This window comes from Phaenicophaeus curvirostris, chromosome 5, assembly GCF_032191515.1.
Source record: "Phaenicophaeus curvirostris isolate KB17595 chromosome 5, BPBGC_Pcur_1.0, whole genome shotgun sequence".
Taxonomy (NCBI): domain Eukaryota; kingdom Metazoa; phylum Chordata; class Aves; order Cuculiformes; family Cuculidae; genus Phaenicophaeus; species Phaenicophaeus curvirostris.
Genome location: NC_091396.1, coordinates 28,258,473 through 28,275,530, shown reverse-complemented (window position 1 = coordinate 28,275,530; position 17,058 = coordinate 28,258,473). Strand labels below are relative to the sequence as shown.

Below are 17,058 nucleotides of genomic sequence, written 5' to 3'. Positions count from 1 at the left end.
TTACTGTCATAAAAATTACCCCCTCAACATATAATCCCCCAAAGTACCCCTTCTCCCCAATTCAGTAGGAATGTCTAAAGAATATTATCACTACAGGTATTCCAGAGGATACAGTGTTATATTAGCAAAATACGCTGGTGTACTGGTATTTGCAGACAGCACATACACTAATTACGTATAGATTGGAATATGGACCAATAATAGAGCTTTCACTGAACAAATACAGCCTCCACTCAGGATATATACAGCACATTTTAAAAATCAGCAAACGGAGTGTGTAATGTGAGCAAGTCTCTTCTGTTCCATCCAGGAGAGGGTAGTAGTGTTTCATATACCACACAGGATGAGAAGTCAAGGTACAGACTCTCCTGTATTCTTGTTTGTGTATCTTTGAACACATTTGTGGTAAAAATGCATCTTACTCAGCTATTTACAGTAGTCTAGACACACAAGGGAACAATAAATACCAACAGTAATGGCTGAATACTTGGTGTGTTAAAACCAAGACCATACTTCAATATCTTATTGTTTTACCTTGAATATTATGGCTACTACTTGAAAGAAAGATAGAGGGAATCCTGCAGTAGACAGTGCAAAATTGCCCCACTAGTCCTCCAGATATTTTCTCCTTTCATCATAGATAAGGTGCTCAAGAGTCTATATGTAGTACTTGTCTCTTTTCTGCATGGTCAAAACATAGACTTCTATGCCTAAGCATAATATTGTGTGTAGCTTGGAGGACCTTAACATGAAAACATTCCTCTATTAGCTTAAATTTTCTTCAAATTAAAGATTAGAGTCTAGAAGACTGAGAACGTTACTCTGCCAATTGTACCTTGTTATTTCGGTCATAACTGTCATGCACCTGGAGATGTTTCCCCACTTTGCTTCCCAGATCCATCCACTTCCCTTTGAACCATTTTACTGATGGTTTCTTCAGCAGGCTCTCACCTGCCACTTTTGCTGTAAATGTGATGTTTCCACCTTGTAAGGGAAGTGGGATAAAATAAGATTATGAATAGTGTCTAATTTATGTTATATCACTGTTACCAAGCTGTACATGGAGACCTAATTAGTCAAGCAACAGGTACAGTTTACAAATATCACTTGACTCACATTTTGTACTTACCAACAGTAACTTCTCCATCCTGGGGCCGCATCACAAATAGCCCAATAGGGTCCAGAGGCTCTTCTGGTTGAGTCTCAGCAGTTGTAACTAAAATAAATATCAGAACTACCAGCTGGAACTTTCTGCACCAGCTTCTGTTACAGCCTATATAGTGAATTTGTTAAGTAATCTCAATATGTTTCTTCTGTCTCTGAGATTCTTTATCCTTTATTTTGAGTAATTTATCACTGGTGGTCTGCTTTCAGCTACTGTCTCTACCTTACTGACTCTAAGGATTCCCTATTTCTGTTCTTCTTTTCTGTTAATGAACCAGACTTGATATCAGAGTTAGTTCTCTGTTACCTTCTGTGTTTTGGCTGCTTTCTGCTGGTGGTGCAGGTGACTCTGAGGTAGCTGGGGCTGCAGCATCTTCAGCAGGAGTGACTGTCTCACTCTTTTCTGTAAATGAACACAAGCAAAGTTTAGGGAAAGCCATGTTTCTACTTCCTTTCTGAAGAAATTTTGCCCAAGATCAGCTTTTAATATATGTTAAGGAGTGTAGAGAAATTAGTTGCAAGCTTAGAGGATGTGTTGGAAGGAGAAGGGACTTTCTGAAGCTGGATGATGAGGCTCTTCCTTTGGCTGGGCTTGGAAAGAACATTGACTTTGAGTTTTTAAATTCTATAGTCTCGAGGTGTAGAAACTTGCCAGCTGATGAATAACACTATTGTTTGATGTCAATTTCAGTGCTCTAAATAGAAAAGGTAGTGAAAAATGATGCAATTATTATTTTTCTAAACACTTTCAATTTGCTTATTCATGAGATTTTGTTTAACTTTGCTGTTGGAATATAATGTTCCAAATGCTCTGTGTGCAGCTTGGGAAAAAGCTCAAGACACTGCTAGGAATCCACACGGAGAAGTATTTTAAAAATCTGTCTTCCCCTGGCTTGGGGAAGTTTATGGCCTCTCAATTAAACCATGACCCATGACCTCACAGACAAATTCAGCCAACTGCATTTGACACAATGGAGAAAATAGAAATATAAGAGAAGGGAGTAGGAATGAGCAACTGGGGCAGATGGAGGGAGGCAGAGTTCTTGAAACAGATGAGTCACAGAGGGATTTTATTTTTTATCCTATAGGTAGTGGAATCACTTCCAAAGGGCCTTGTCCACGTCTCTTATGTACCACGTGCAGTTTCCTGGCTATTTGCAAAGTCTTTTCCACCAGAGACTTCAGGCCTTGTTAAGCCATGAGATGACTAATTTCAGTGGTCACAAACAGAGGTGGCTGTGTCTCTGTAGGTTAGGGTTCCTTTTTTTTTTAATGAAGAGCTGAAATAATTATTGTTTGTGAAAATATTGATGTGTAATACTGTTACCCTTTATAAATCTAGTCTTAGCAAGGTCTGTAAAACAAGACAGTAACTGTGAACATATGAAGACGAGTTCAGCCCTGCTCTCAGAAGATTTATGCCTTTTACCCTAATCTGTATTTTTGTCTTGAAACAAAACATGATGATTTTAAATGGGTATTATTTTAATACTGAAGTATCAAATTCTACCACTCTTATTGTTAGAAGGTATCCTTCTAGAACTTGTCCAAATAAATTTCAACTCAATTTTTACTGGAAAGAACTAAGTATTTTAACTAACGTAGTGTGGTGCTCCCATAATGTGGATGTGTAGCTGTTTGACATCTGATTCCTCCATCACTGATGTGTGCTTTTCAGAGGTGTACTACTTTTAAGTAATGATTACACTTCCAAATGCATTAAGTCTGTTTTTTGTGGGATGTGTGCCTGTAGCGGGCTGTACCTGCAATTAATCTGAAGGACAATGAGCAAGATAAAACCAGTATAATATGTACCTGTTTACTTTCAGGATGAGATCACCAGCAGAATCATGCTTTTATGTGCTCTGACAGTTGTTAAATTGTCTTAATCTATATCAGGATTTCCCCTTCCTCATAACCCGTCATGCACTTTTCACCTCGAACAGAATATCTTGTCTCCTGTTAAACATTCACCAGTGTATTTTCAACAAACCAGATCTCACTACCATCGTGCTGCTAGGATAAACAGTGATAGCAAAGGGGAGGAGGTGATATAAAGAATCTGAGTTTAAGGCTTTTCACCAAAACAAAAAGGGAATATTAAAATACTAGAAGTGGTAAATTGGGATCATTTTGGAGGGGGAAAAAAATGTTTCAAAACTCAAGTGATTTCACCTATCCTCAGCATCTTCAGACATTTTTTCATTAGAAAGGGGCAGAGAATTTGGCTCTTTATATTTTTCCCTAGGAAAAGCCTGGGGAAGTTTTTCAATACCTCATCTAACTTATCCTTCAGTGCATACAGAGATAGTAACGAAGTATGTATTTTTATTAGCATGTGGTTTTGAGACAGTTTTGGGGAACTTATGAGCTCCTAAAAACCTTACAGCATAATTTTTATTTTTTTTTTTGTTGATTGTTACTATTTTGTATTTAAATAAAACAATTTTAAGAAGAATAAAATACCAGGCCTATATTTAGGTCAGGTTAGGTTAGACTAGCTTTGCTTTGCTTTTCAACAGCTAAATTGAAAATCTTGGCAGAGTATTCTGAAGATGGACATTAAGATTTCTTGTCATCTCCACTGTGTGGACTTCTGACACCTGGAAATGGGTGTCTTAACCACATGAAATGTATTCCTCAGCTTAATATTAATGGGTAGCTTCAAATAACTGGCAAGCAGATGTATTGCTGGAAAAGACATTTTACAGGGTTAAGTCAGGCTAATTTCCAATGATCTCATTCATAAAGTTTACATGTGGGACTGGAAATACTGATGGAATCAGAATTGCTTAGGAAACATTGTACCTGGCTCCTTGACCTTGAGTTCAAATTTGACCTTGGAGCTTCCAGCTATTACAGCATATGTCACATCATCTTCTTTTCCTACATTATTGATTGTCAGTGAGTGCTTGTTTCCTTCTGCCTTGATGACATATTTCTCACTTTCAGTAATTTCTGTGCCGGCTCGCTGCCACTTCACCTTGATCCCAGATTTTTCTGTCTCTGCTTCAAACACAGCTGTGCTTCCGGCTGTCACCTCTGTCATCTTTGGCTTCTTGGTAAATGCAGAAACTAAAAAAAGAAAGAAGGCTTGCTAAAATCTGTTTTGCAATTGTGGCATATCTGGTGTAGTCAGCTGTTGTGGCTGCAACAGCTGTCTACTTTCTCTTCCATCTGCCCATGCACGATATAAATTACAGCGCTTTCCATGGAGTTGTTGTGGAGTTGTCTTTGTGTTTATTGAGTTCTGTCTCTGACTGAGATGTCATATCTTTTCATATTGTCATGAAATAAAATGGAGTGGACAGCAAACTCATCTCACTGTCCATATTCCTCTTTCTTTTCCCCATAATGAGCTCTGATTATTCATAAGTGAATGTTTTGATCTATGACCAGATGGTATGATATAAATTCTTATATATCAAGCTCTCGACATTACTTGGACATGCAGTTTTATTTAGAAATATTAATTCTGTCCTAAGACTTGCTTGGTACACTTGTTAAACGGGATCAGGATCTGTTTCTCCAACAAAATTGCAGTTTGTGCAATAACCTGTGTCCTAGTATGCCACAATGAATTAATGAGTTGTCTTTATTCATTCTGTTTTGACTGACCAAAGCTTTAGTGGAAAGGGATGCACGTTCCTGTGGTGGCCTTTGTCATTTTATCCCAGCTGAGGTAATATCAATGGTTGTTTGCATTCAAATGTTCAGTCCAGCATTAAAAGTTAAATACTTGCCTACGTAGCACTCTACAACAACTAATTTTCTAATTAATTACAAGGTGGATCAGACTATTTCCTCTATATGTTGAGAAGCACTTATCATGCCTATAATGAGAATGAATTAAATTATTAATATGCAGGAGTGAACAAGCATAAACCATATGATCTGGTTTGGTTCATATTTAATCAAAGTAGCACAACAGATACGAATTTGGAACGCAAGCAATGTATTGTGATTTTGATCTATGAGTATCCTGATCTTCCTCAAGACTAGATTTTAATATGGTAACTTATTTTACTGATTTCTTTACCCTGGTTTATTTATTTTTATTTCTTTAATTTTATTTTGAATCAAGTTTCTCATTTTATGCTTGTGTTCTGGTCTTCTGCTAATTGTCATGAGCTATGTTCATGTTTAAAAACATGAGTAATTGACATTCTGATTCATACACAAATGGGTTTTGTGCACAATTATGTAATTTTTTTATTAACTTACACCTGCATAACCATGCTTTTATAAAATATATAAAATATCCATCACAGTTGATTATAGCTGTTGCCTCTGTGGCAACTTGCCTATGGCTTTTCTATTTTGATAGCAACAAGAACTATCCAAGCACCAAGACAATGGTTATAGTTGCCTTTATATGTTTGATTTTGCTTTATAAAAATGAAGGGAACATGACATAGAAGTATTTTAAAATAGGGTTTTTTTATACTCATGCTCAAAAAGGTGCTTTAGTTCGTATAAGTGCTATATTACTAATACCATCTGTTCATTGCATAAAATCTCTGTTCCTGTAGCATTTCCTCAAACTGCATAAATTAATTGACCTCAGCATAGTTACATCTGCAAAAATATCATCTAAGGGCCCTTGGATTTGAGTCATAATACAGTTTATATTTCTTACATTGTTTTGCAAAGTATTTGAAACTGCTTAAACATGAATTAAAGTATCAATTGCAAATAGTTTTAGAATTTGATATGTAGTGTACTTTTACTCTCTTTGTTATATAAAAACCCTAAATAGAATTTTTCTCTTTCTTTTTTCTTTTTCCCTCCATATTTTATATATTTATTGATAAAACAATTTTGGTTTGCACTGAGCCTGTAGTAGACTCAACCAAGTCCTGTTGTATACTTCTGTATGTTTTTCTTCCATGTCAAGATACAAATGTAAGAAATTTCCCTGAGAGTGGGATGCCCCTGCATGCTTTTTTTAAAATTTTTTTCTAACCTCAGGCTGGTAAGTGGTATAATTGCTCCTAAACAGTAAACAGCACAGTCCTGTGTAGAATAAAATCTACAGTACAGCATAATACTCAAATGCCCGTTACCAGTCACACATCTTTTGAGATAGCATTGCACTTCTGTAAATAACAAAACAGGGTATACTTTGATGTATTGTATCTTGAGTAATTGCAAAAGAATTATTTGAGACAGCAGGTTTGAAGTACACAATTCAAAAGAATTCAAAGGACATGCAAAGGTGGCCAGGCTACCACACAGCGTGGAGCCAGGCCAGTTCTGGAACCCACTCTTGAAATACCTACTAACTGGCTCCTCTCCCTGTGACGCGAGAGGTAAAGCAGCTAAGAGACATGGTCATTTTGTCTCTGAGCACTGCCATAATCACTCTTCTATTTAAGCACAAAAGAATCTATAAATATATTGATTACTTAACAGCAATGTGCCTGTAAATTTTCCAGCTTACAAATGGAAGGTTTTCACACCCACCAAAAAGATTAGGTTTCTTACATTTACTTTAGGTGCTTCGACAAAAATAGATTGTTGGCTGGAATTAGATGCACAGTGAGAAATCTGCACTATCACATAATATTTCTGACATTTGGGAAATCCAAATATATATGTAGAAGATTACAAGTAAGTCTCCTTGTCTTTTTTTTTTTTTCTCCCTCCCTTTACTGCCAAAAGATTCACTTCAGTGCCAACTTAAAATGATTGTGAATACTTCCACTGAAGTATGAAATTGCAAAATCTATAAATCTCTCATGAAATATAAACTTGCAAGAACCGTTGTTGAGAACCCTTTTTTTTTGCAGGTAAAGGAGTCTCTGAGTCATTTACCTGCACTTGAGATTCAGAACCTGTGCGTGCTGGTGTCCAAGAGTATCTCTATTCCCTTTCATCTTTCACTGTTCATATTGGCAAAGGAAAACTAGTGATGTACAGCAGGAGATTTTACAGGAAATTACTTTGTTTCAGAAGAGAGACTGCTGAACAAGCACCTGAAAGGAATGCCATCATTTTTCCTTCTGGGGAAAAAAAAAATGAGCTGCTTAGCAGAAGAAAGAGAAGTGAGAGATCAGCTATTCCTGATCTCCTTCATTGTGGTTGCTACTTTAAGCAAAATGTAAATCTAACCTGACCAGCAGAATTTTTTTTTGTCATGCATTTATACCAATGTAATGCAGCTATTTCCTTATTAGGAATATTCCTAAGAACCACCATTCAAAACTTCTTGTTTGTCCTGAGAGCCTCACTTTTGCCTGCTTTTGTCAGAAGCACATTCCTCATACGGCAATCTCTCTCACTTCAGCATTTGGCTTCTACCCGGATTTGCTCCTCTGAATTCCATACATCCATCCTGTACTCAAATCACTCTTGGAGATGACCACCACCATCAATCTGTGGAAAACCCAATGACTGTGACACCTCTCATGTGATGCTGTGGAATGTCTAACAGCTCTCATGCCTGTCAGGCACTGACAGATATCTCTCAGGTACTATCACATGTTTATGCAGACTGCAGTCAGACATGCACATAGAAGCTGTTGAGCAGAGGCACCTGATGACAAATTAGCCCATGTCCTCTGCTGCATATTTGGTTAGCCCTCTGCGTCCCAGTAAATTCTAACCCACCCTTCACAAAGGTGGAGAAAGGTGACTTAGTACTAGCACACTGTGGAAATTCTCAAGAGAAAGCAAAGATGCCCATGAGTTACCAGTGACGCTGATGTTAGGAATTATTGAAAGAAAGGAAAGTAATAGGTGCTCTTTGAACCCGTTTTTCAGCACTTCACTTCTCATATCCCAGACTCCTAATCAATTCTAGCTTCTGTAATGCAAAGAACTTCCTATAACTTCTGAGTAATGTAAACCAGCAAATTTCTACCCCAGGCAGAAGAGGAAGCAGGCTGTGTGTGGTGTGCGAGGCTCTTGTAGAAAACTTTTTGGTGGTTAATGTTGCTGCTCCCAGAACTTGCACACAGCACATATCCTTTAAAAGTCTTGTAATATCTGAAGACGTACACATCAGCTGCACAGTTATGTATGTTACATGAGTTACAGCTCTGTTAATTAGCAATAAAAGCTCTATTTGGAGTCCATTATCAGATTATAATTTGATAGCAATTTATTAATAAGTCTTTCAATCAGGAGGATGAAGAAATATAAAACACATTTGCTTTTGGCTAAATTAAACTAGAATAAAATAATTTAAGTTCTGAAACAAATTTCCTTGAGTTTCTACCTAAAAAAGTAATAAAACTAATGACCCATCTTCCTAATGCTGCCATTTATTGAATCTTCATACTAGCACCTTCATGGTTTCTCCCTTGCTTTATGACCTGCTTTGAAGCAATCTCCTTCTAACATCTACCATCAATCTAGTTTGCTTTTCTGCTTCAAAACTTTTTCATACTCTCCTATGCAAAATCCTAGAAAATTACTGAGCTACTACCCAGGTCACTGTCTTGTTTTACTAACAATTTTTTCATTTTCTCTCTTGTTGAACTATTTATTTACTGGGCTTTTATTTTGTAAGTGTTTTGAGGCAGAGATTGTTTTTCTGTTGTCTTAGTACAGCATCAAATTGTTAGTAGGTAACTACTAAGTACTGTTTTATCCCTGAAAATAATAAAAGTTAGTATTAGAAGCTAGAAGTGACATTCCTGTTTGATTATTCTCAGAATAAATGGAGCTGAAATGTATAGTAAAATAATGTTTAAATAACTGGAATAATTTCAATTTCTAGCCACACTGTCTAAAAAAATTGACTTGTTGAAAATCACAAGCGTTAGGTGAAAACCTTTTCCTAAAATTGCTGAATTTCAAAGTATGCATAAAGTACGTGAAATGAAAGTGAGGAAGAAACGTGGATTCCACAGGCTTGATTTTAACTAGGTAGAGTGATGGAGGAGAGCTATTATCTTGTTATTTTTATTTTATCCTACTTTTCATAGAGGTGGCTCTGACTACAGCTCCTCATCATTCATTATTTGTGATATGTACATGAAGCAGAAGGAGATAAGCACTTACGGAGAGTGTGTGTTAGATACAGCTTTCAAATGCTATTTCTGCCTTTCTGAAATAAAAACTGTTAAAGGTATACATGTTTTAGGAGAATCTAATGTATCTGGCTGAACACATATGCTGCAAACTCCAGCAGAAATCTGTGATGAGAGTAATTAGAAAAAATAGTCACAGTTTTTCTCCCACAAAGCTGAGTTATCTTACTGCACATTCTGTGCATTTGCTATCAAAATATGTATCTAGTGAATGTATTGAATTAATATTATAAAAGTAGTATTAGCTTTTGAAATTCCTGAATTCATTAAGGCTTTGTGTTCATCTTTGCTTTGGTACTTACACTTGGCCATCTAGTTTTCCTTTTATACCGTTTGCTCTTCCATTGAGTAAGAAGCCAAACTCTGGATAAGCAGATTTCAGTAACAGAGCTTGTAAATTCCATGCTGAGGAACTATATAAAGATGCTACACATTCCTTGGTCAGGACCTATGTGGCTTCTTGCAACTACAGGCTCAATCAGTCCATGATCCAAAAGCTATTGAACTACTCAATCTTATCATTCCTTGCCTACTTCAGCAGCTGAGATTGCAAATTCCTGTAACATGAGCAACAGGCAAGGAATAGCTTCACTATCAGAGTCACCTCTCTATGCATCCATCATACTTTCCTTAAAATAACGTTCAGCTTGCTTTGAATCTTAACTTACACAAGAGGAAAACATATCTATATGAATTTTTTTTTCTATTATTGTAGTACAAAGAAGCTTGTTATCATGAAGCAGTTCTTATGGTGTTAGGTGCTGGCAAATGTAAAACAATGAGCTTAGATTGAAACTAAAAATTCTACAGTAGGCTCTTCATTATGCAGCACTAATGGTTATTATTAAGTCCAAAAGGCTCCGTGTACTTCCAAGGCAGTTTGCTTATAAACCCTGATAAAATTTTCTAATCTGAATTGCAAACTCTAGACTTTTCAATCGATAAAATATGTGAATGAAAGTTGACTGATTTTCAAGAGGAGGCAATATTAGACTTCTCCTTTCCCAGAGAATGCAGACATTTCCCATTAAGTCCCATTTGTCTATTAAACTTGGTGTTTAAAAGGTCAGATGTTTCCTCTTAATGCCACAGAATATTGTTAGGGAAATGGATGGAACTTCTTTTAAACCTTTCTGAATTTCCACAACAGAATAAGCAATCAAAGCTTCCCAAAGAATGAGCCTTTGAACACAGCTTAACTATGACATGTTTACATCAAAGGGAGAACAACATAAATATTCTGTAAAAGGACTCGGCAGTAAGTGATGGTTTTTAATGCTTGTTTGCTCTGCACTAAATTGCTACAGGTCTTCTAAATCCTGCTGATCTGGGGGAGTGTATAGATTTTCTGGAAAGCTATGACAGCTCTTTTGGTATTCTATAAATAAATAGAGTGGTACCTTATCCTGACGGATTTTAGTTGCACAGTTTTAAATAAAAGAATATTTGTTTGACAGTCAACTTTACTGGTTTAGGTTTTGTAGGGTCTTTTTGTTTACTTGTTTGGCTGGGGTTTTTTAACATGTTAAAAGGTTCGTTAAAATGGCAGATATAGACAGAATATCTATGACCATTCTCTGGCAGGAAGTGTTTCCCTTCGTAAGAATTGCTAGATGATTATTCAGGCTTCTTGAGATTATGCTTAACATTATCCCATCTTGAAATGTCTTGAACTGTATAAACAACATGAAATAGAAACCCAAAGGGATTAATGTCTCTTGGGAGAATGAGAAGATCCCCTCTAGAAGTCACGGGGCACGTGACTGGTTCTGTCTCAGTCAGAGTGGGTAATAAAAAGCTTTTTCTCCCCCTGCTGCGATAATCACAGTGTTTGGGCTGGTATGTTCTTAAGAATTGTGTGGGACTTGTGATGTTAGACACCTGTTAGATTCCTCTGTGGAAATTAGCTGGAATAGAATTTCTCTTCACATCAGATAGCAAAGGCAGGCATCTTCACAGAGAAGCTGACTCTCATCCACAGAGACTTAAAATGTTAATTTAAAGGCAGTTAAATCATACAAATCAAAAGTTGCAATGCCTAGATGATCATACAGTCAAATTTTGCCCACTCCATCATGTTTCTTTTTTCCAGTGTTGTCAATCACAAACATTAGACATTTGAAAAAAAATCTCAAGAATCATGTAACTTTAAAAATAGAATATGAATTCAAATGCCTTATTTTTTAAGTGATTGCTGAACACTTACAGCTTATATTTTCAAGGTTTTCTCTGCAATTACAAGGTCTGATATGTACCTCTTTTTTATATACCATTCTATTTCCATTTGATTTCAGAAACTGTAGTTTTAAGAACACCAAATGATGTTGTAGTTGTGGTAAAATTGAAGAACCAGTGACACCACCATTGCTTTAGAGTTATTCTGTAGAGGGAACATAAAAAATCTTGTTGGAGTAAATCATGCTTTAGTGTTCTGCAGTTCTTAATGGGATATATGAGCTGTATTTGTGCTCTGCCTCTGATAATGGCTGATTCAAAGCATTTTGACCAAAATGAAAGTTCTTCTTAAGAAATTCTGCTTCTTTTGTTGTGGTGATCACTGATTTTCCCATTGATCAGCCTAACAGAAGAATGATGCCTGTTTAGTCCTTTGCAAAGCATGAAGTCCTACATTAGTAAGTATCAACAGCTATTATTATTGACTACCTCGGGAAACAGCATGTTATTTAAAAAGCATGCACCCTGTACTGTACATTCGGGTAGTAGCATTTCTGGGTATGCACTCGCATCAGTGAAGCTCTAGAAGTGAAGAAACCCAGATTTAGTACAATTTTCTCCAGCCTTGTGTATTGGATGTGTGCACACCTTTCAAACAATCATAAATTTATATACTGACAAGTTTTTTGCAAAAGTAATTGTGGGCACAAAGAAACACATCTTCCTCTACCCCCACACAGGTGTTCTGAGGCTAAACTTTCCCTATCTCTGCTTCCCAGGCTGTCTTCCTCCTTCTCAGAAAAGCGACTAATTGCACCTTACACCGCATCCTAGCCCTCCCATTCTTCCCTATGTAGGCAGCCTCTGAGTGATTCCTTATTTCCCAATTTTAAATTAGGACTTTTAAATTTTATATTAAAATTCTAAAGGATTTTCCTAAAACTGAAGAATTTTCCTGATGTTTTTCTAGTGGGGCAGGATTTGCACTGGGCTCTGTGACCTTGGCTTTCTGAAAATGGCTAGTTATCTTCTGGCTCAAGGGGAAAGGATGGACAACTGTGAGTGAAAAGAAATACGTGTATATTCTTTACAATGCAAAGTCTTCTTTTTTTTTCCTAGAGCTCTGCCATCACTGGCTGGAAGAACTAGACAGTGTAAGCAAACTCTGAACCAGGTGCCATTTGCTTTCATTTTCACAGAAATTTCACTTCAATAAATACCATCAAAGTTTGCCACTTACACTTCATTGAAAGTATCAGGGAAAAAATAAAGCCAGAAGAGGTTTATACTGCCTAATTGCCCAAGAGAGAGACTACAGCTTTTTTTTTCAGAGTCCTAAAGTAGACTGGGAGAGGAAATGAGAAATTTAAATAATCTGAAAATTAAACCTGTTTCACCTCTATTCTTTCCTCATCCAAAGTCTCTGGAGAGAATTCTGTGGCTGAGGGTTGCCTAACTAGTTATTTAATTCTCTGCAAGATCGCTGAACATCTCTTATATTTATAACTTCATAAAGTATTGTCTCTTTTTCCTCACTTTTATTTTGTTTCCACTGAAGCATCTCATTTCTTCAGCACACAAAAGTTACTCATATTTTTCTGTGTCAAGCTGCTCTTAGATTTTGTCTGTTAGTTATGATTCTTACCTGTTTTCTTTACAGGCTCTGGCATCTTCACTTTGTTTCTGATGAAGCTCCCAGCTGCATCTAGAAAGCAATGTCCAAGCTAAACAGGAATGAGTCTGCAGGGCTTTTGAGACCCCCCTAAACAAACACTTGATGGAAGCCCCCATGCTGCTCCTCCCCCTTGATCCCCACTGTTGTCAACTACAGCCCCTTATCAACAGCAGGACACACTTGACAGGCTGCATCATCTGGGATAAATATAGCCAAGTTCCAGGACCCAGATTGCTCAAACCACTTTAGAGTGGCTACTACAGATCTTTTGGTACAAACTAGAGCACAATCTGATATTGCATATCTGTACAGTACATTTTCCCGCATCATGTACGTATTGCATTAAGAATTCCTAACCTTATGTTTATAGCACATTGGGCAAACTAGATCTTGTAGTTACATCTCCTGTATGCTGGTTCTGTACTTACTTTAAGCGTGTACCTGCTTGCATTCTTGCTAACTAACAGTCTTTGTTGTTATAACTGGGTCAGAACTGAACAGCCCTCAGAAAACTTTTTTTCTATTTTTTCTTGTTTCTTTTTTTTTTTCCTCTTTAACCAAAGACTGGTTTTGTAGAACTAAATGTGAACTTTCAGGAAAGAGCTTTCTTTTTCAGACATATTTATACATTTCTGCCATTTGCAGTCACAATTAGAAAGCATGACACTACTTAAACACTTCCAGTTCTTCCTCCCCATCCACCCACTTGATTTATGGCATATATTTCTTCAAAATCAGCAAGTCTTTTTGCTTTTAATTTTACATACCATTTAAAAAAATCGTTCCAAGGTTCCATTTGATGCTTGTAGAAGTTTTAATTTTCCTTAATTACATAGAAAGGTCCTAGGGGAAGTCTCACTAGAAAATTACTCTGGTATTGCCATTTCATGCTCCAATTACTGCTTCTTAGTTATTCATACATTTAGCATATGTCAAATATTAATAGTAACTGTGAACAGTCATCCCTTTATTGACTTGGTGGCATATCCATTTCCTGTCACTGTTTAGTCTGTCTCATTTTTAGTTTTGAGCTTAATCAAAGAAACTCTCTAGGCCAAGCATTCTGCACATTTCAGCTACCACTAGTATCAGATGGAGAATTTTTAGAAAAAGATGGTTTTCAGTTTTTCCAGTTTAACAAGCCTGTAAAAACCTCAATATCTAAGGGATTTCTCCTTTTGGCTGGGAGCTCAGAACAGATGAGTGTGCGAGCGGCCCATTAGTCACTGTACTTTGTGTCTGTCTTTCACAGCTGAATTTCTAGGCAGACCAATAGGATAAATGTGAACATGTAAGAATGACTACTGCTGCGTCTCCTGATTTTGGGCCAAATACTTCCTCCCCTTCTCCTGGAGGAATTTTTTTTACATGTAAGTGAGGAAGCTGGACAGGATGTGTCCTATGTACATTTTCCAGTGCCTCTGTTTCTAGTGGAGCACATATTAGCACAGTAGGGTTTTGACCTACTATCTTGTGCCTGAGGCATTTCACTGAGGGTCAGGAAATCTTGTCTCTTTGAAAGTGTTGAAGCCAAAGCAAAGAGCTTGGGCCCCACAGTATGAAAAATCTGTCACTTGACTATTGAAGATCATCATTCCTTTCTTAAACATTTCTCCCTGTTAGAGCACTTACATTAACTCCCTCTTCTCTCCAGACCTGATTCTTCACACACTGTTGGAACTGCATCCAGAACCCTTCTGGGAAGAGAGTTTTCTCCCTGCAGCCTTAGACAACAGAGGTGACAGGAGTCAAAGCTACCAAGGATGATATGGAGAAATAAACCCTATGCAGATTATTCAGAAGTGAACTCTGATCAGAGCTGTGATTCTTCTTCTCAGGTTAGTTGCCTCTCTAGTATGGTCCATGAAATACTGTTTGCAGGGAAAATTAGCTGACTAGAAGTCACCTCTGCAGTATATAAACCATGAAACTCTTGTAATTGCCACCAGAATATACTAATCTTTCTAAGGAATCATTTTCCCTAGAGGATTAATTTTTGCTACTTCAACTTTCTCCCTCACCTATTAGCAAATAATTGTTTTTACTGAAAGCCTGTATGCTATGTTTTAAGGTTCTTGATTTGATAAAATACATAGTATGCTGACATATTTTGTAATATTTGGATTCAAAAGATTGTTTAGTTCTGAGGGGTTTTATACACTTAGCACCACAGGCCTTTAGTACCACCAACTAAAACAGTGTAAGTGGAAATAAACACATTTTTATGGGTTTAAAGGAAATATATACTTATATACAAACTCTTTAAAATGCAGGTGCATAATATTTATAATATACTCCAAGCCTGTATTTGTTCTCTGTGAGTGCCCAGTAGGAGGTGCTTCGAAGCAAGAACTGAGAACCTTGGAATAATTAGTTATGGGATAATGCATATCTTGACTCATTCTGAATGCTAATACATATCGGCTTAAATAAATCTTAAATATTTCATCTCAATTCTTGGAAATGCCAATATTATTGATTCACCTAAGCACTCATTTCTCTCTAAAATGGGAGAATCTCTATGGACTAAATTCTTTCCAATAGTGATGATTCTATTGTTGAAATACAGATTGTAAAAATAGGAATTCTGTTATTGATTCTGAAATTTCCAGCTTTCAATTTTACTATCTTCTTGTTCTGGGAGAACAGAAATTACTGTTCAGTGTATGAATGTTGGTTGCTCTCTATACTTTTATTACAGCACCTCCATTTTTATTAAGACAAAAAATACAGCTGTGTAAATCTACATTAAAATACTTATAAACCTGGCATTACATACAGAATTCTTTCCCTTTATTTGGTACTTTCTTATTGTCAGTTATTTGTCTGTATGATTGTCAGACTTGTATCTGATGATATGTCTGTAAGAGTCACTTCCATCACTTTGATGGTGATGGAAGGGTCCTCCTTCCTCCAGTACAAAAGGAGAATTCACCCTGCTATTGTGTGGCTTGAAGAATAATTGCACTTGTATGTTTCTCTGGAAATTTATAGGATGATATAAACCATGTTGCCATTCAAAGGAGACAGTCATTTGTTAAACCGAATTCTAAGGGTATGTTGTTTGAGAGTGATATACTAATAACTCTCTATGAGCCATTATTTCCTCAGGAATTTGGAAGAAGTTTATGCCAATCTAAATAACCTAATATGCTAGGATAATATCTCCCTAAAAATAAGTCATAAGTTGATGAAGCATTCATACTGTGCATTAGAAAGGAAAGCTTGACAATATACTCTGCATTTCTTTATTAACATAGTGTGCTCAAAATCAGGCATATTTAACTCAAGTACTGTAGTGAGTCAGTCCTTTTGCTAGTATTCTCCACAGATACTTTCCAGGATTCAGAACCATGTTTTATCTGGGGAGGGCATGAGTTATTTCTTCCCCACAATGAAACACAACCATGAGAATTATTCAGTCTGAGGCAGGGAAATGATCCTGTTCCGGTCATAATTTCACAGATTTTGTGATTTTAAAGGATTTAAAAAATAGTATACATATGTTCATGGCAGAGCGAAATGAATGTTTTCTCTGCAATTACCCTTCTGGTTACCAGGTGGCAGCATTGTTGTAAGAGTAAACTTTTTCTAGCATTTTCTAAATTTTATTTATTTATTTATTTGCCCACTTTTAATAACAAAACTGCTATGCAAATGAGATGTATGATAGCAATGGCTACACTGTCCCAAAATAGAAATGTACTGGATTGTGACAACTACTTACCAATGCCCTACAACTGCAGACAACTTCTTTAGAAAGTGTGTGAAGTTTCACTCTATATTCAAGTGAAGTTGATGTATAAACATACTGAAGCAACACATAATAAATGTCTCTGGGGCTTTGCTAAAAAACGTGAATGAGAGGGAAAAAGGTGTCCTTCCTTATCAGAGGAATTACCTTGCAAGTCTGTGCCCCAGGCAGTGGCTTTCATCATGCGGTTCAAAGTCAAGTTAAAAATTGACAGTAATACGTGGTCTGCAGTGACTGGCCATGTGATGTAC

At 36.7% G+C, this 17,058-nt stretch overlaps 1 protein-coding gene across 1 annotated transcript in view; it reads right to left on the bottom strand.

Moving 5' to 3' along the window:
* Positions 1 to 13,193, bottom strand: part of MYBPC3 (myosin binding protein C3) — a 62,629-nt gene extending 49,436 nt beyond the window's left edge. Inside the window, exons 1-5 of the mRNA XM_069858138.1 lie at positions 13,024 to 13,193; positions 3,973 to 4,239; positions 1,472 to 1,567; positions 1,130 to 1,216; positions 836 to 984 (exon numbers count right to left, since the gene is read on the bottom strand). Of these exons, the coding sequence (XP_069714239.1) occupies positions 836 to 984; positions 1,130 to 1,216; positions 1,472 to 1,567; positions 3,973 to 4,239; positions 13,024 to 13,048 (624 nt within the window). The 5' untranslated portion in view covers positions 13,049 to 13,193. The remainder of the gene's footprint in view (positions 1 to 835; positions 985 to 1,129; positions 1,217 to 1,471; positions 1,568 to 3,972; positions 4,240 to 13,023) is intronic.
* Positions 13,194 to 17,058: the final 3,865 nt, after the last annotated feature.